Source organism: Cryptomeria japonica, chromosome 11, assembly GCF_030272615.1.
Source record: "Cryptomeria japonica chromosome 11, Sugi_1.0, whole genome shotgun sequence".
Lineage (NCBI taxonomy): Eukaryota > Viridiplantae > Streptophyta > Pinopsida > Cupressales > Cupressaceae > Cryptomeria > Cryptomeria japonica.
In genome coordinates, this window is record NC_081415.1 from 216575728 (window position 1) to 216595871 (window position 20144).

The window sequence follows — 20144 nt, forward strand, 5'->3', positions numbered from 1 at the left end:
CTTTCAAGAGATCTCATAACCGAGACACATAACACACTAACAAGGCTTTTCAATGACCTCTTTTCTATGTTTCTCTCAGAACCTCTTGGTGTCAACACATGATAGTTTCTACTGCAAGCAATACAAAGGAAAAACCTTTTACCAAAACCATGTGAGGCCACTACATTGCATGTTGGTGTGCCTTTACCAAGGTTAAGGTCCACAGTCAAGCTAGGAACTGCACAAAATCACCACGCAACACATGGATTGATCTTACTACTTCAAGGGTGTGAATTCTGCGGGGCATTCAGACAAGGCTGAAATAAAAGAAAGAGCTACTCAAAAAGGAAGATGCCATCACTGAGAAATCTCTTCGAAGGTGAAATTGTGATATTGTTTCTATCAATGCTCTGAGCATTGATTCTCAAAGCTTGTAGATTCATCTACACATAGATAGCATGCATTCACTAAAAGGAAAGGCCATGTAAATTTTGAGAATAAATTTTAAAAACACATTTTAAAACAAACCAATCCTGACATTATTAATACTCTTGAGGGGCTGCAATACAAGAAAGATGTTTGAGCATATATAGATCTGAGCACCCAAATCTTTTAAGCTGTTGGTGTCAAAGTACATTAAACAATCTAAAAATCACTATTGTTGCACTCATAAACAATACAACAATACAACAATTCTAATACAAATTCTCAATTAGTAATGTCTTTGCAACTCTTCACCAATTACTTTGCAGCTTCCAGAAAACTCAAACAACTCACTCCATGTTTTACTCAAAGAAGCACTTAATAGAATGATAAAATATAACTTTTAAAACCTCACTAAAACTCATGCCTCCACAAAGGATTATCAACCTAGGTTTGATATTCAAACTTAAGCTTAGATGAAAGCTATGTCTCTTCTAAAATTTGGTTTTTTTTGAATTTGTCATTTTTTGTTGTTTGTCTTTTCTATAATAATTGTTTGTCTTTTCTATAAGTATTAGATGTGATTCCTTTCTTCAATATATTAAGTCTCCCGAACTTTGTCTCTTTGTAATTTCTTTGTTATTTTTTGAGTTTGTATTTTGTGCCTTTGACCCTTTTAGCATGGACAAAATGAATTGATTTCCTTTTGCTAGCTGGGATTACCCTTTGGGGTCCATTTTTGGCTTCTTTTGATTTTTGTCTTCTTTGGATAGTGATCAACAAAGGAATATTAAATTTTCATAGTATACATACGGGTGATTCCATAATATTGGGTTACACTTTTTGGCCAAACTTGACATTGAAAACAATATTTTGAACCAAATCTTTACTTTCTAACACAAGTATAGCAGCTAAACCATTAAGAATTTGAAGATGAAGTAAACTACAAATTTGTGAGATTTTTCATATATAGATTCTAAATATATTAAAAAAAATAATAATTAGAAATGAATTCTCCATATTGTTATGTAACTTTTAATAACTTAATATTTACAACAATCAACATTTTTCATAAGTGACATTTATTTTCTAGTACATAACATTTTTTATAGCAAGAAGGAAATTCTATTTTTGTAAATTTAAATCTGCAACACCAACATCTAGTGGATGGATATTTTTTCATAATTTTTTGTTACATATATTTTTTCTAGTGAATTTTTGAAGTCAAAGTAATTTTAATTTTGATAGAGGCGTGTTTTGTAATGTATAACGATATACATTTGAATTAACTTCTTCTTCTTGTGTTGAAATGAGGATATCAATACCTAGGGAAAAGATATTTTTTTACAAAAAAAATTCTCTTTTTTAATTTTTCCACGTGTGAAACACATTCTCATAAGAAATAAAACATAAATATATTAAATATTGTACTATTTGAAAAAATTATAATAAGGTCTACATACTTTAAAAAGTAAAACTTTTGAATGAATTCATTTGACACCCCCCCCAAAAAAAACGCTAATGTCAAAGTGGTTTTTCATGTATTTTGGTAAGTGTGAAGGAGACTCCATTGTAGGTATTATTTAAGAGTAGAGAGGTCATATCCAAGAGATTTTGATCTAAGAGGTTTTGATCTAACTCTCTTCAGTTAATTACTTCAAACTGGATCTCTCAAGGCTTGAATCATTATATTTTCTAAAAAATGTATGATTTTAGCAAAAATTGAGATGTACCAAAAAGTGTAACCCATTATTGTGAGATCACCCATAAACATAGCTTAAATAAAACTTTAGAAAATTAGAAGAACTTGCTTGTCAAATCCTCCAAAGAGATTTCTAGTTGAAAGCTCCAACAATCTAATAATGAAGCGCAATGGTGAATCCTGGATGAATCCACACCAAAGATGTATTTGGGTTTATGTCCAAACCAAAACTCCAAGGGTTTCTATACTTAGACTTCTTGTTAATGAAAGCCAAAGATATCAAACATCTTAGAGAGAAAATAAATATGCCACGTATATGCAAATGAGCTCCAGATGAGCCTTTTTATATTTCTCCAAGGAAGCTTCCAAAAAACCCATTGAAGTTTCCCTCTCTTTTAATTTTCATATTTACTTCAATTGGAGATAATAATAAAGTGACTCATATAATTTTTCATTAACATAAAGTCACTTTACGTCTTCCTATATTGGCGGCTATCTCCATAAAACACTTTATTAAATTATTTAAAATCTTATAACTCCCTAGGCGCCAAAATAAAGTCACTTTATAATTATCATTTAGGCATCCACATAAAGTCCCCTTTAAATTCATTTATTTTAATTATAAAGCTCTAGACTATAATTAACCATCAAATAATAATATCTAGGTGCCTGTTAAGCAAATCTAGAAATAGAAATCCATACACTAACCCTGCTAGCATTCTTCTGTGACTTTCTAAAAATAGAAAGTATGGCCAACAAACATTTGAATGCACCAATAAATTCCTTGCAAAGTCATCCACACTTCGGATAGGTTCCCTAACCATTGTATAACCTACATGCACTAAGATTAATAGGCTTAATCATATTAAGAATGGAAGGTGTGAAAATGGGGACAATACACATATTTAAATGATTTTTATTATTTTAATGGCTAATTATTCCCTCCTATAACTACCACTCACTCCTTGTTGCACTTACTGTATATGGTGAAAATGGATAACAATAACAACAATATTGAAAGGCTAAATGAATTCAACCACCAAACCCTAGCCTAACAACAACAAAGATCCACCATAACATATGAAGATTACCTAAGACAATGTAAATAAAACAAAATCACAAAGATGATACTATCACATGTCCAATAGGGTTTTGATCTCCATTCTTCCTATCTCCATTGATCTTGCTTGATATATTTGCTCTCAGATTTTATGTGCACAAGAGCTCAACAAAGAATGGAATGTGGTTGTAAGTAGGATCGTAGTGTAGCCAAAATGATCATTAGTTAGTGATTAGGGTTTGATAATGAAGGAAGCATCTCCTTATATAGAAGACACTATATGAAATGGAGGGATAAGATTGAGAGGTGTAAAAGGAGGTTGGCTATGATTAGAGGGTAGGTAAAAGAAATAATAAAATAATGAAAGGGGCAGGTAGTGTATGAATTAAGAGATGAATGACATGTGTCATGGGTAGAAAAGGTTAATGAATTAATTAAATAAATAAAGATTTATTTAATTAATAGAAGAAATGGGATAATTAAATAAATAAGATATTTATTTAATTTAGGAAAAGGATAATTTAAATAAATAAATGTATTTATTTAAATGAGAAATAAGGTTAGAAGAGGATAAATGAATTAATTAAATAAATAAAGATTTATTTAATTAATAGAAGAATTAAGCTTAGATAATTAAATAAATAAAATATTTATTTAATTAGACTGGACAATTTAGGTGTCTACACTTACAATCACCTTTTTTTAATTGAGCCAATCAATGCACCTCACTCCCAATCAATTCACTTAATAGCTTGGTCATTTCTCCTTACAAATCCATCAAGCTCGTTGACTAATCAATCACTTCCAATCACATGAGCAATCAACTAAAACAAATTTTCTCAACAATCCTCAACCATTGATCATTCTACTAATCTTTCAATTTGAATTGTCGATTGATACCATGAAATCTATAAAGTAAATTTGATTCTTATTCATCAACAACTAGGCTACAAGCTTTTGTGCTATCACACTATTGATTAAGTGCTACGATTCTGAGAGCCAAAGTCCATACAACACAAAAGGGAGAAGAGAAATGGTGGCTACTTGCAAGGATGCAATTATGGTTTGAATTTCATGGTTATCTCATTTAATTGTATTTGTTCACAATCATTTATTGATATGATTGAGAATTTTGTAACTGGTTTTGAGTTTGTGGTTGCTCGTATGATCTATTACATGTTGTTCAATTTTCAATGCGTGCACATACAATTTTTTTTTTGTAATAAGTCACTCATAGCTACATAAATATAGTTTATAAAACTTACCAGTCTTGTGTAAGCCTTAAAGAACAATAGCATTCAATATCCAAATGCCCAAGAGACAACATAGCCCTCTTAAAATGACATATCTAACGACCTAGTCCCCTTAGGATGTCCTATCTTCCTAGGATTTACTAGTATTGATAAAACTTATCCTTAAACTAATTGCTTAAATCTCTTCTCAAGGTTTGATTGCTTCTTATGTACTCAAAGACACGAAAATGACAAACTCATAGATTACATAGCAAAATAAATTTCTACATTTGGAAAACTTAATTTCTCAAAAGAATATATATTTAAATTTATATTCTAATTTCTTTACATTCAATTTCATTTTTGTAGCACATGAGGTGCTGCATTCTATTTCCACCCAAAGAACCCTGGCCATGATACTTAAAATAGACATGATGAAGGCTTATGATAGAGTAGAGTGGGGGCTTTATGTGTTGTTCTTGAGAAGTTAGGTTTTTCCAAGGCCTGGGTCAAATGGATTCGTGCATGTATTTCTTTTGCAAGATTCTCTGTTTTAATTAATGGTTCTCCTTGTGGTTTTTCACTTCCTCTAGGGGTTTGAGATAGGGAGATCCCCTTTCTCCCTTTTTGTTTATTCTCCTAGCTGAAACCTTTAGTTGGGCTATTAGGGCTGCTAAAGTGGGGGGGCTTTGGAAAGGTATAAGGATTCAAAATATTCCCCAAAGTATTTCTCATTGTCTCTTTGCAGATGATACTCTATTATTTGGACATGCTTTGTTAGTTGAGGCAAAAGTGATTAAAGGAATAATACAAAATTATGCATTGTTTTCTGGTCAGAAAGTGAATGGTGATAAATCAAAGATTTTTTTCCTTAATACATCACAACTGGTTCAGCATAGGTTGCAATCCTTTTGGGGATTTGAGACTGGAAATCTTCCATGTACTTACCTTGGGATTCCTTTCTTTGTTAAATAGGATAAGATTGGTTTTTGGGATAAGATTATTTCGGTCATTTCTAAAAGAATTCTCTCATGGAATCATAGATGGTTAACTTTGGCAGGTAAAATTGTTCTCATCAAGTCTGTTTTGAATGTTGTTCCCATATATCTCATGTTTGTTTTGAAGTCTCCAAAAACAGCCCTTGTTAGTTTACAGGATACTCTTAGAGATTTTCTTTGGAACAATAATAAAGATGGCAAGAAGAAACTCCCTTTAGTTGCATGGGATAAGGTATGTTTGCCTAAGGAACTTGGGGGAACAGGAATTCGGAGTCTAGAGAATCAGAATTTAGCCTTAGGTGCTAAGTTGGTTTGGAAATTATATGACAAACCTAGCTCCTTATGGGCACAGATTATGTTTGCCAAATATTTAAATAATGGACCGAGAGAGTACATTTTTAAAGTCTCAAATTTACCTTCGGGTTCTGCTATTTGGAATTTCCTTTGCAAATGTAGATCAATTATTTTGCCTCATCTCTCATGGATTGTTCATAATGGTAGAAAGGTCAGATTCTGGGATGAAGTATGGAATGGACACACACCTTTGGTGAATATTAGGGATTGGTCTCCTCTGATCATTGTTCTTTCCTCCCTTTGGGGTGTTTTTGTAGCAGATTATTTTGAAATTGTGACTAGTGGACCCCTTAAGCTAGCTAGATGGAAGTCGATTGATTTCTTAGATGTTGATTAAAGCATGAAATTAGATTTTGAAAAGATTTTGGGGGATAGAATTGTATTTCTTTCTGATTCCGAGGATGAACTTATTTGGACAAAGAATATTTCTGGTAAGTACACTGTTAAAGATGGTTACAACTCTCTTATGGTTGCTAAAGATTTATCTTCTTGGCCTTATAAGTTATTTTGGCATTTGGCTTGTCTTCCCAAAGCTGGAGCCTTTGCTTGGTTGGCAGTTCAGGATAGAGTCCTTACAGGTATGAGACTAGACAGGCTTGGTATTACTGTTGTTTTCCCTTGTGTCCTTTGTAACAATAATTTGGAATCTTCTTCACACCTGTTCCTACATTGTGATTATGCTTATGAATGTTGGCAATGGTTGTTTGAGAAGTTAAATATATCATTTGTTATTGGTAAGGATCTCATTTCCCATTTTAGATCTTGGCCCTTTATGTTTGCCTCATCTTTTTATGCATGCCTTTGGATCATATCTCCATCTATAGTGATTTGGAATGCTTGGCTAGAAAGAAACAACAGGATATTTAAAAAAACAAGGTCTCCTATGTCTGAAGTTCTATTAAAAATTGAGTCTTCAATCTCTGAGGTTGCTTTGTCATTTATTTATAAGAATTTGGAAAATCTTACTTATTTTTTGCACTGGGATAGTAGAGTTACTAGAGTTTGGAAACTGCTGTTAGTTTTACCCTCTCATGGTTCAATTTTAAAAAAGAATGATGCAATAGGTAAGAGATGCTCTGCTAGATGGAAACCTCCTTCGCAGGGGCACTTTAAATTGAATTTTGAAGGGGGTTTCTCGTGGTAACCCTGGGCCGGCTAGGGTAGGCATGGTAATTTATGATCACAATGCAAATTTTATTCGAGCTAAGTGTCATGCTATTGGTTTTAAAACTAACAATTATGCAGAATTTCATGCTTTGTCTTTTGGATTGGATATGACAATCTCTTTGGGAATTAAGGACTTAATAATTGAAGGTGATTCTATGGTGATTATTCAATGTGTTATGAAAAAGAAATCGAATTGTTGGAATTTGCAGTATATATTTGATCCCATTTTACAAAAATTAGAATTGTTTGAATCTTTCTTGGTATCCCATTGTTACAGAGAAGTTAATAAGATTGCAGATTATTTGGCAAATTTAGCCATTGATAGCAATGCTAATCAGTGAGAGGTGGGTTTTGAGGAAATTCCTTCTGGGTATGGGAAGGTTTGCAGCAATAGTCATATGATTTTCTTGAGTAACGACGATGTAAAATTTTATGATGATAATTATTCACGCTTTCCCCTTTCATTTCAAGTATTCATGTTCGTTGTCTAGAGAAGAGTTCGAGGTCATGGTATTTGATATAATAGTGTTTTTCCAAAGGTTTTTTGATACTTTCTTTTTTGACAGGAAGGTTTTTGGCTCATGGGATTTGGCATAAGGCTTTGGGAAATTTTGTCTTCTTCCATTGATAGCAGCTATGGAGTCTACATTTGAAAATTATCCGATGGGTTTTTTTGGCAAACTGTCATATGGGCTCTATGCAAAATTGATATTATATGTGTTGTGACTGCATTTTGTATGTGGTTTTGGGCGGGGTGTATAAATTGATCCGTTAGATACTATGGGTTTATTTTATGAGCTGTGACTGGAGGTTTTCTTCCCAGGGTTCTTTCCTTTGGTATGCTCTTTGAATCCTGTGTAAAAAATAAAAAAATATTAATAAAAAAATTTAGTGGAATAATCCACTTTTATTGAAAAATAAAATAAAAATAAGACCAATTATATATTAAACTAATAATACTATTCATATTCAGAAACAAGTATGTCAATATAATGACAGGTATTTCTTGACACAATTTATTCAGCCAAAAAAAAATATGTTTATCATCTCCTTGAATAGAAAAGCAGAAAATCAAAATAATAATATTAGCTATCCCATAAACTATTTGTAGTTTCCTAACCATTGTATTTATCGATACATTATATACAGTATTTATTATATTTTTATTGAATTTTTTATTTTTACATATAATTATGACATAAAGACATTTCTATACCTCTCTATATATAGCACCTCTGGATATAAAAATATTCCAGTTCTTCTTAAATGCTGATACAGAAGCAATACTATTCCCGAATTACGCCAATTTGAACTCAACCCAATTAGAAGGAAGATATATCATTCCTGAAATTTCACCTCCGAATGGCTCTGGCCATTACCTTCGTGAACTTGACCACGGGCTTCCAAGGATTTTCTGAATCTCCTGAGCCACAAAATGGTAAAAACAAGACATACCATAACAAAAGCCATTCCACCGAAAATAATTCCAATCACTAATCCATGCGTGATTTTCTTCGAGGAGGAATTGGAAGGTGGACGATCCGAAACAGTAGGAGTGAAATCTACACGCAGGAGAAATACTTCAGCAACAGAGATATGTAGCATTTCTAATGCATTTACTGTTTGTAAATTATGTAAAGAGATTTGCAGGGAACTGCTAAAGAATGCATAAAACAATGCGCCTTTCTCTTTATCTTTAACAGAAATATGTTCAGTTCATATCTTCTTTAAATTAAATGAAGTAAGATAAAAGTCCCGGCATTTTCTTTACCAGGTGTAACACTTATGGCTGATATTAAAGGTCCGTAGGTTCCTTGTTTTGTAATACAGCATGTTCCCTTCCCAGCCCAGAAAATATGAATTTCAAGGAAATTTTCAGTAACATTCGCGCTGAAAGATCGATCAACTGATATAAATGAACCTCCAGCTTCCTTTTGGATGTTGAAATTCGTTAATACCTTATTCCCCTGCAACATCAAGTGTCAAAAACTTGTAGTATTGAGGTACTATTCAGAGCTAGAATTTGCCCAATAAGAAAATAAAGAATCCAAATTTGATTGAATGCATTATGATTTTCAGATTAATGTTCTTGATCTCATACACACCATTTTCAAAAAAGGAAAGGACAGTAAAAGGGGAAAATGCAGAAATTAATCTGTACCGGCCCTCTATCCATACAAAATGAGGAAATACATGGACATTTTTTTCAAGAGGAAACATAAATTATCCATTAGAGAAGTGGGTTACACATACCTGTATAAAAACGTCAAAAATGCGTTTTCCAAGACTCTTCCAGCTTCCTTTGTCTAGAATATTTATTTCAGCAAATTGTAGTTTTACTGTATACGGTCCATTTTCAAGACCTAAGCCATAGTATCTTAGTGAACTGGGAGATAAGCGTGCCGTTTGGTAGAGTTCTCCATCTAATTTATTTGCAAATTGAGATTGACTGGATTCTGTAAAACTCTCTGCGGAATTATCCATAAAATTTTCAGTATTGCTGATTCCCACCTTAGTGTGTCACTCACGTAAAATGAGGCAGGATAAAGTGTTTCGTTGTCACTTTCATAATCAATTCCTTGCTGGGAAGTCATTTGTAAGCCGCCACAGTTTATTGCAAAGTGAGAATCTGAAAATTTAGAAGCCAAATTGTGAAATCAACAATAACATTCCAGGACTCTTTAGACTAAAAAAATAAAAAAATAATTTCTTATGAGAGACAAACTTTATTACAGTACCAAACTAAACTAAATGCTTCATTAATGAGAAGCAATAGCATCGTGGGTCAATTTTATTATCGTTTTTGGTCATTCAAAAATGGCTGATTTTTATTTTGCTTCCCACGAAGAACTGGCCAATTTCCTCCTATTATGTTTCTTCTTCCTCCATCTAATCCCTTAAATTAAATAAGCAGGTGAAATAAAGATGAAGATTCAAGGTGCATATTTATTTTCTTTTGATTCAGAAAGAGGTATTTGATCCTTGTGTTGACAACTCTAGAGATTTTGGAAGTACTGAAGTCCTCAATTCCTGTAAGTGTATTTTCTTGAAGTCTATAGAAATGGGGAACATGAAGTCTTTACGCTAACATACCTTGTGTAAGTCCTTGTTAGTGAGTATGTAATCCTAACATGAGACTTAGAAGTGCATTGTAAAGAGAAATTGGAATTTGTCACATCTCATATAAACCCAATTTTAAGACTTCCCTTAGCCCCATTGTAATTTGGACTAGGGGTGGGAACAATTTTTCTTCTTTTAGTAGGTTTATGAATCATTAAGAATAATTATTAATAAATATGGATATTAGTTTGTGTTACATGTTAGACTAAATGTATTGATTATGTTTCTGACTAATCCAAATTAGCATCTGACAAGTGGAATTGTGTGAGGAATGTTGTCTGATTGCAGGTACTAGAATGTAAGGTGAAGTGGATTATATGGTTCTATGGAGAAAAAGATAAAAATATCCTTAGGCCAACTTATTGTCAAAGATCTTGGCTAACCATAAGCTGCCTAAAGCAATACTTGGTATGCATTATAATATTTAAATTGATACATTCATCAATAGATTGAGTCTACATATTTTGTTTAAATCCCAAATTTTGGCATCAGGAATTTCGTTTCCTTATTCAAATTTAAGTCATCATTCACTTTCGAACATATTGTAACACTGACAATCACCCCAATTTGGTTCCTGGTCAGCTTTAGATAATGATTAATATTAAATTTATAAATAAATATAAAAAGAGAAAGCATTATACAATAAATATTATTTTCCATCAAAATGAAAGCATTAAATTACTTAATTGATTATTATGCTAGCCCGATTGACCCTATGGAAAAATCAAACCAAATGAAAAAAGGAAGCAAAAGAATATAGGAAGAAAGGGTGTGAAGGAAGATGTAAGGTCCTGTTTACCTCTAAATGCAGTTGGCTATACTTAAAATAAAAATAACTTGAATAACTTACAGCGTGGAGCTCCTCTATTACAAGGAAAAGTCCGTTGGAGGCAAGCCAATCTACTCAAAGCAAGTCTGCAGACAACAACATTGCCATTGGCTTGAACACATGTTGCTTCTTTGCTAATTTAAAGGAACAGTTATATCTAGGAATATACTAAATTGATGCATTTTCAAGATTTAACTGCAACAATTTTGTATTCATACACAATATAACCTAACCTATCAGATTAATGAAGAATAATGTAGTAGTTTTCCTTTTATGTGGTAGAATGTGACCTAGTGTGATGGTAATGTTTGCTCAATGTTTACCTCATCTCTTACTTTTTAATAAAATATGGCAATAAAGGTGAAAGATCCCTAAATGGGTTCTTTGCTGCCCTGGATAAGTTTTAATTAATAAACTATCTTTCAGAGCCTTTTGGTGTTCTTAGAGACTAGACAAAAGCTGCATAAAGTGTTGTTTATTTTTTGATGATGGGGATTGCAACCATTAACCAATAATAACATAGAATTCAACTCAAAATAAGATATCAGCTTCTGATTTTATTTATGACAGCAGATTACATTCAACTAGGAGTGAAGATACATTCACCAAAACAGTTAGAAACATACCACGGATCTAGTGCTGGGGTTTGTTGCTGATTTGCTATCCAGAAATGGATACAGGCATGAGTTGAAGGTACAAGGGGCAGTCCAGATGTACCAATACACTTATACTACCTCCAAATGAATTACCAATATCAAATTGGGCCAAAAACCCAATTACCAGCTAGAAATCCAAATTCTGCCAGGCAAAATTATACAATTTTAGCCTTAAATCCTCACTGTTTTGCTCACCCTGATCTCAATTCAAGCTTGATGACTGTGATTTCTTCTACACAGTCCTTGCTGATCCTAACAATGAAGTTAAGAACAAGAAATGGAGTTAAAACCCTCCATTTTATTTATTATCACTCCACAGCCATCTGTAATGGTACAGCCCCCTTGGAAAACAGTACAACTGCCAAAAGAAATAAGTAATGCACTGAAATTGAATGTATTCTTGCTCAGATCTGATGTAATGACCTTGCTGCTAACGATTACTGAGTTTGCTTGTTGAAATGACCCTCAATATGCTTGAAACAAGCTTCTGATGTGTTCCATGTGCCTCCTGTAGAAGGGATTCCGTCCTCCTGAAGACCAAATCTGAGGTTTCCATCTCAAACCTGCTTGCTGTTGTAAATTGCAGACTTGCAACTTCCAAGTTCTTCACAAAATAATATATCATGAATCAAGAATACCTCTAAGGCTGAATACATGCATTCCTTACATTCCACGTGGGATGTCCCTGCTGCAAATGGCTGCCCTAAGGCTGCAAGGATCACGCCCAAGTTGAAGAATCAATCTGCCATGCTGAAACCCTTACTCTGCAGCCTGAATCCACAATGAAGAATGGCGTACTCAATCTCTGTCAACTATGCACTCTACCTGAAGAATCCAATGCCAATAACTGCTGAGGGCTACGTCCCAGCCAGTCTAGATCTTGGGGTTTGCGTCCCAGATGAAGAATCACTCACTCAGAGCAAATTCACAAAATAAGTTTGATTGTGTAAAAAGATAATCAACAATTTGGTCTTCATCTCCTTATATCTCCTTTCCTTTCCAAGCCAAACCCTAAAAGGGAGTAAAGTTGGCGCATTATGAAAAGAGTGTTATTTTCTAATTATGGCGTCAACTATAGGAAAATAACACTAAATTGCAAATAAATAGCTTCAGGCATCCAAAAAGACTCCGGAAGGTGAGAATCATGTAGCAAAGTTCAAGACCTTTCCAACGAGCTATAACACATAGGCATATCAACCCAGATGAAGCCATAAACCCCTTATTACTCCGAAATGACTAAATACATAGCCTTATTTTAATTTATTTAATCGCTAACTTAAAAAATATTTAAATATATTAAAATATCTCCAGATATCCAATAACAGCCCAAAATAACCAAACAATTATGAATATAACTTTGTCACCTATCTGTGACCGATGTCGGAAAAGATGAGCTAATTGGTAGTCCCATCCCTAAAATCTAGGGATGCTCCTAGAAACTAGGAAACACACCCAATCTTCCTGAAACTGAAACCATAGTATGGTCCCGTGGAACCTCAAATATGGAAACTGCCACAACCTCCTAAAAGGTAGGGAATCTCCCTAAAAAGTAGGAAACTCTCTTCAAACACTTGTAACTGCTCAAAAGGATCCTGCTCTGCTCCTTGGTCCCCCAGGTGGTCATTCAGTCAACTACCAGTTCTCCCTAAAAAATAGGAGACCTCGTCCGAAGGTCCGAAACGGCTCACAGAGCCCCTACAAAGCTCCATGACCCTCAGAATGAGTCCCCTAACTATGTCGTTGACCTACAGGAACTCGAATGGTAGGTCAACCCCTGCTTATCTCATGTCACCTAGAAAAGGGGACATTACAAAAGGGGGAATATTCTTACCCATTATTTGTCTCACTTATTTCAAAGTGATTTCCTACCAGATTTCTGCACATAGAGAAGATTAAATTTCAAATGTTGTATAAAGAAACGGAAAGAAAGAACCTTGTTGAATATAGTGTCCAACAATAGGCACATTTACTCAACACAAGAAGCTGCATGTATTGTAAGAAGACAAAAATTGAAAAAAAGGTGTAAACAAAGGAAAAGAGGCAGAATAATAAAGTTTTATCAAATCATTTTTAAAGAGCTTGAAAAGTCTAATTGACGACTTGGTTTCAATAAAGCTATTTACTCCCTCTTGACTTACGATTTCAAAGCTGGGTTGTTGGACCATGTTGGAAAATTTCCTGAAAATTGATTGTAAGATACATCTCTGGGACATAGTACATCAATACCAAAGTAAGTCCAAATAACAACAAGCTCAATAGATTTCACAAACTAAAGAAACTCAGATATTTTGATATGTCTGCTACAACAAGCTCAATTTCTCTAAAGATAGAAAATAAAATGTCAGTACATTGATATTAACAATTTAACACAATGACTCAATTTCAAAACAAAAAAAGGAACAATTTCAAATAGGAATAGAAAAATCAGCACACATCTTCTATGAAAGCGTAAAATATGAAAGAAAGGGTGTTTAACTTATCTTAATCTATTGAAATGTGAGGAAGATCTATTCATGCAATATAAAATGCTTTCATCAAAGGAAACAATTGCTATTAAAGGACTTAGATAGATTCATACCAATATTAGTTACTAACCCGTATATTAATGAAATTGTTTAATTCATCTTATGTGAGCTATATATTGTAAAAATGATTTATGATAATTTTGATACAAAGACAAGTTACTTTCACTTGAGCTTCTATATAACTTGAAATGATTTATGGTGATTTTTATACAAAAACAAGTTACCTCTATTGGAAGTTTATATGTTGATTTGAATGCATATACTCATAGTTGAACTACTCGCGACTCGGCTCGACTCGCCAAGCCCCTGGGAAAAAAACTCGGCGAAAACCCTGGAAAAACTCGGAAAAACTCGGCGAAAAACTCGACAACTTAAAAATACGCTTAAAATTAGTAAAAAATGCATTTTTTTGCAATTTTTAATGAGAAGATGCATCCAATGAGTCAATAAATGATAACACAAAAGAAACAAGCTGATTCTAGATATATTTAAATGCAAAGTGTCTACAAAATCGCATCCTCATGAGGAACGCTGATGGCTGGAAGCCTGAAGCAAAATAGTAAATTACTAAATAGTTTTTGTAAAACCAAAAGTAAATACATCATTACAAATTACAATTACAACTTCCTCTTCCCAGCTCTAGCAAAAACATGGGGAGAGGTAGAACTAGAGGGTCTAGACTGTCTAGTCGTATAAGTCTGCTGTGGGACTGGGCATGACTGTGCCTCCTCGCTCGGTATGGTTGATTGAGACTCATCCTCCATCCTGGATGAAGCTATGTCTCCACCTGCCTCTGGCACTGGCAATGAATCCTCATCCTCATCCTCATCCTCATCCTCCTCAATGTCATCCAGCCTGAAACCAAATCCACCCCCCTCCTCCATAGCCTGCCTCTCCAAATCAGTGATGTCAGTGTCGGAAAACAATGGAGGCTGCTCCTGTGATGTCCAATCACTGTAAGGATCTATATCATCCAAGTCAATTGGACCACCTTCTAGTTCCTCTACCTTCTTTACGCACAATTGAAGATTATATTGCACGTAGACAAGGTCATTGAGCCGTTTCTGCGCTAACTTGCTCCGCTTCTTCGTGTGGATTGCTTCAAACAAGCTCCAATTGTGCTCACAATTGGATGAACTACAAGGCTGACATAAGACTCTGAGGGCAAATTTTTTGAGATGTGGGGTGTTTCCACCCCAATTTTGCCACCAAGCATCTGCAAAATAAATAAAATGGAAAAGTTAGAAAGCAAAGAGAAAACAGAAAACATAATTTATCAATCATTTTAGTCTTTAGATCCCAAAATCCAAATTGCAAATGTTATACCTGGGGTTTGAGTGGTTCTTCCTCTCCTAGCCAGCTCTGAAGAGAATAGCTTACCCCTTCCTCCCTCATAATTTTGGAGCTCACTCACAATGAGGTCTCTCTCCTCAACATCAGGTACCATCCTCTCAATGCATGTACTGAGGCCCTCCATGACTTCTCCATTCGAATCTGAGTAAGAACCCCCAAACCTAAAACGAGGGTTGAGGAAGTACCCTGCTGCATGAATGGGTTGGTGGAGCTGATTGTTCCACCTCCTATCAACAATTTCCCAAATGGGATCAAATTTGAGCCTATCCCCCTTGTAGTAATTTTTGATAGACTCTTTGGCCCTATCCATGGCCTCATAAAGATATCCCATTGGGGTTTTATCCCCATCCACCAAGCGAAGAACTCGAACCAAGGGCTCTGACACCTACAATTGAAAAATACAAATTACAAAAAGATCAAAATTTAAATAATGAAGTTACAAATTAGTAATGAGAGACTTGAATCAAGAATAACTAAAATTTAAAAATTAAAGTTTTGAAGTAAAAACCTTCACAATCTCTGCAGCCCTTTGTGCAAATTGGTTGTCGAAGACTATGCATGCGACAGCCTCTCCTTCAAGCTTCTTTGAATAAGGTGAGTTAAGCCATTCTCCACTCACAAACATTTGTTTCAAAGAAGTCAATGCAGCAAGAATGCTTTGCAATGTCAAGAAAATCGTTGCAAACCTTGTGACACCAGCTCTCACCAAATCTTTCCCTTGCGTGTGTTGTCTCATCAAATTTAGGACCCAAGGGTGATTGTAGATATATTTGGTGATCCTCCTTGCATCTTCCACAACTGGAGTCACCCACTCAAGTTTTCCTATGTCCTCCAAAAGAAGGTCAAGGACATGTGCTGCACAAGGTGTCCAAAAAAGAGTGGGGTGCCTCTCTTGGAGGATTCTTCCTGCAAAAGAAGAATTTATTTTTAAGAAATATGCAACCAAGTAAAACAAAGCCCACAACAAATGAGAATATTGCTAATGCCTAAAGGTGATAATTCAAAAGGATTCTACCTGCTGACACATATGCTGCTACATTATCTGTGATGATTTGCACCACATTCTCTACCCCCACCTCCATGATGACACGCTCCAACATTCCAGCCAATGTTTCTGCATTTTCACCTTGTTGGAGGCATCGACAGATTTCAAGAACACTACATTGTCCTTGCAAGCGACCAAAAAATTGATGATGGTGCGGTTCTTGCCATCTGTCCACCCATCAGAAAGAATGGTGCAGCCATAATTTGCTCAATCAATTTTTTGATCCTCCATCACTTCTCTTGCCCTAGCAACTGCATTTGTGAGCAACCTGTAAGTGCAAAGTGAAATTAGGTATTAGTACACAATTTTGATTTAATAAACAAGAAATCTAAAAAATAATTAAAAATGAAATCAAGTGGACTATGTAGTAATTTACTAACCTCCCACTCAAATCCCTGCGAGAAGGGGCCTTGTACCCCTTTCTTGAAACTGTCATAGCAGTCACCAAATTCAGCCAATAAGCATTCTCCGCCATATTGAATGCAATGTTGTTGAAGTACCAAAAATCAGCAATTGCAATGTCAGTTTTCTCATGTACCTTCTTATTCTATCCACTAGCCTCTAATGATGGTTGTGCTCCAGGTGTGTTTCTGGGCACAAAATAATCACCTATCGACCCTGATCGTTGTGATGGAAGTGGAACAGGGCCAGGTACTCTACTAGAGGAAGCAGAAGCAATGGGCGAGCTGATGGTGGGTTTGCGGATACGTGGGCCACGCCGAGAGCCCACTATGCCCTCAAGTGCTTCTTCTTCCTCTTCAAGGTCAATAGAAACACCTTGAGATTCAGCTATGGCTGATCTCATGGATAGCTTTGCCCTCTCCCTTTGCAATTTCTTCTCTTCCCCAGCTGCAAGTAGGGCATTCATTTGTCTTTTTATTTCTTCATTGGTCCCAGGGCATGCTCTAGCATCATGCCTATCTATTCCTGCAAGGTGGTATTTGAGGCGGTTGATGCCTCCATGAAGTATTCTCTCACACTTTATGCATATAATTGACCCAGGATCGGGTCCCTCATAGGCATACCTCCATGCCCCATCTCTAGCACCTCTAGGACGGGTGCCTATAAATCCAGATGGGCATGGATCTAGTGGCCATTGCTCCCTTGCCATGATTAATGCTTACTTAACCTACACATACAAAGTGCAAAAAAAATTAACATTTTAGTTAAACAATTTAGCTAACAATTTAGCACTAAGCAAACTATCTACATTAGTTTAAATAAATTTAGACATCATTCGAAGTTTTTTTTAAAAAAAAGTAGGGTTTGAATTTTTTTTTGAAAACTAGATTCTTCAAAAAAATTGTGAAAATTCAACAAGACTTGTGTTAAATCTTGTGTAAATAACTTAGAAATGATTTAGACTACCTAGGAATCATTTGTAATCAATCTAAATGCAACAAAAAATAAACAAATTGTTTTAAAAAAGCATAGAAAAAAAAATTAAAAAACTTACCTGGGAATCTGATTTTCCCTTCAAATCCCCTTCAAATCCACTTGGAATCACTCAATAACCACCCCAAATCACCTTCCAAGCCTTCCGAATGAGTTTCCCCCGAGTGTGTCATCTATGCATATACTAGTACAATTTAAATTAGCTCGAGCAAAGAGAATTTCCCATAAATAGAAAAGGTGGCAGTTGAAAAATAAAGATGTAGTTAAACGCAGCAGTGGCAGGGGCTTTCACAAGCTCTAGTTAACACCTCAAACAATTCTATAAAATAATGCCTCACTATATAAGAAATAGTCAAGGACATAGAAAAGGCATTCTTCCAATAAAGTTATATGTACTTTATATCTCAATTATATATACATTGATTCTACAAGGCTCGGTACTAATTTCCATCTTTCATAACCTCTCCAAGCTATCTATTGTTTTCAAGTTCCTCAGTTATTTAGTACTTATTGGACACCACACCTTACTGACTTGTTCTAAATTTGATTCTAATCACCGTGGTTGAACAATTGTATAGCATTACAAGAGAGACACCAAACTACTTTTTGATTAAATTAGTGAAGGCAATATATATAATGCACAAATAATCAAGAGACTAATCTTCAATCTTCGTTTTTGATTTCCATAAACAGAATTCATGCGCTCCATATTAGCCAAATTCAATATCATGATCACTGTTGACTGCATTCTTGTAAAGACACAATGGAGTCAACAAGCGAAGCCATAAATGTGTGTTACTTTGGAGAAGCATTGCATTGTCTCCCACCGGGTTTGGGAAGATTGTTACAAAATTCAACAAACAAGAAAGAAACTTATCATGATCACTACCAACAATAGAATACATGCAATTAGGCTCCATATCAGCCAAATTTCAATATCATGATCACTATTGACTACATTCTTGTAAATACACAATGGAGTCAACAAAAGAACCATAGATATGTGTTATTTGGAGAAGTGTAGCATTGTCTCCGACTAGATTTGGGGAGACAAGAAAGAAGCCATAGATGTGTATTACTTTGGGAGAAGTATAGCATTGCCTCCCACTAGATTTGGCAAGATTAGTACAAAATTAAACTAACAAGAAAGAAACCTATTTCATAGAAACATGTCCCTTGAATTTCATAGTTCCATCCCCTTAGGATCTGAGCTCACCAACTTGGAACTCTAATCAATTAGTTAGTTTTTAAATAACTTATTTGAAAATATAGATGACTAAGTTTCACAAATACAAATGGAGCATCAATATGCTACATTATTCAATAGAAATTATAAATTTTATTATGTCCACGAATGACCAAAAATATACAAAGGGACTAGAATGCCCTCAAGTGTTAGTGTTGAGTGACCTATTGAAGGAACCCATGATGTTACCTCTATCATTGTAGGAGTACATATGCCAAATTTGAGAATATTCATCACAGGAAGTTTAGGGTTAGGGGGATTGGACTGGATAGTCTTAGGAGGCAACTATTTCTGCAAAGGACCTCTCCTAACATTAATAAGTGAAAGAACTATTGGTAGTTGTTGGTGTCTGTTTTATCATCTACCAAACATTAGAATAAAATATCCAAAGACACTCTATCCTCTCTTGAAAAAACACCGCTTATGCTAATATCATATGGCAATTCCAAGGTTTCTTTTGTCAGGGCTTGACATGCGGATAAGCTTAATGGGCATTGTGATATGCTGGTAATACACAAAGGGACTTATGCTTGGCATGTTCAATTCACAATGGAGGTTAAGAGTCTTTAGACAATGAAGCTTTATCATGTGGGACTTTGATCATGGACTTCAAGAAAATTGAAAAGGAGATGAAGGTTCATAAATTCTAACCTATTCCTAAGAATTCAAGAGATGACATTGACTAGGTGACTTCAATAACAACACTTTGCTTCGCCACGCTTAGGACAACTACACAAAGTGAGTGCGATCTTCAAGGGATGTGCTTATGATTTTCATACTTATGAATAATACGAACAGTTGAACAATATTACTCAAAGTAGAAGTTAAACGTCCACAAAATAAGCTTAGACTAACTTTACACAATGAACAAAAATCATCTATTCGTCAAAAGTATGGGCAAAAATTCACCATAAATCAATACTTATCAAATCTTGAATTCTTCTAACATACATGAAATGAAATCTAAACTATGATGAGGGATAAGAACTATGCAAATTCCAAAATAAAAGAAGTAATCACCATCAATTCGAACAATGTATTACTTATTACTTTGGCAATC

General features: G+C 34.7%; 1 protein-coding gene across 1 annotated transcript; it reads right to left on the minus strand.

Annotated features, from left to right (window-relative positions):
• Window positions 1–8019: 8019 nt before the first annotated feature.
• On the minus strand, window positions 8020–13730 carry LOC131068779 (probable LRR receptor-like serine/threonine-protein kinase At1g56140). Its single transcript, XM_059214031.1, has 6 exons — window positions 13659–13730; window positions 13352–13396; window positions 10886–10950; window positions 9169–9544; window positions 8687–8882; window positions 8020–8477 (listed from the first exon to the last, which is right to left on the minus strand). Exons 4-6 carry the CDS (start codon window positions 9397–9399, stop codon window positions 8254–8256), a joined length of 651 nt encoding a protein of 216 aa, XP_059070014.1. The 5' UTR covers window positions 9400–9544; window positions 10886–10950; window positions 13352–13396; window positions 13659–13730; the 3' UTR covers window positions 8020–8253.
• Window positions 13731–20144: the final 6414 nt, after the last annotated feature.

Bases quoted from the DNA above. Each gene is read 5' to 3' on its own strand.
- LOC131068779 (XM_059214031.1), bottom strand. From the start codon at position 9,399: ATGGATAATTCCGCAGAGAGTTTTACAGAATCCAGTCAATCTCAATTT. The intron at 8,883-9,168 runs GTATGTGTAACC...TTGATGTTGCAG, and splicing joins TTTTTGACGTTTTTATACAG to GGGAATAAGGTATTAACGAA. The intron at 8,478-8,686 runs GTAAAGAAAATG...TCCTGCGTGTAG, and splicing joins AGCCATAAGTGTTACACCTG to ATTTCACTCCTACTGTTTCG.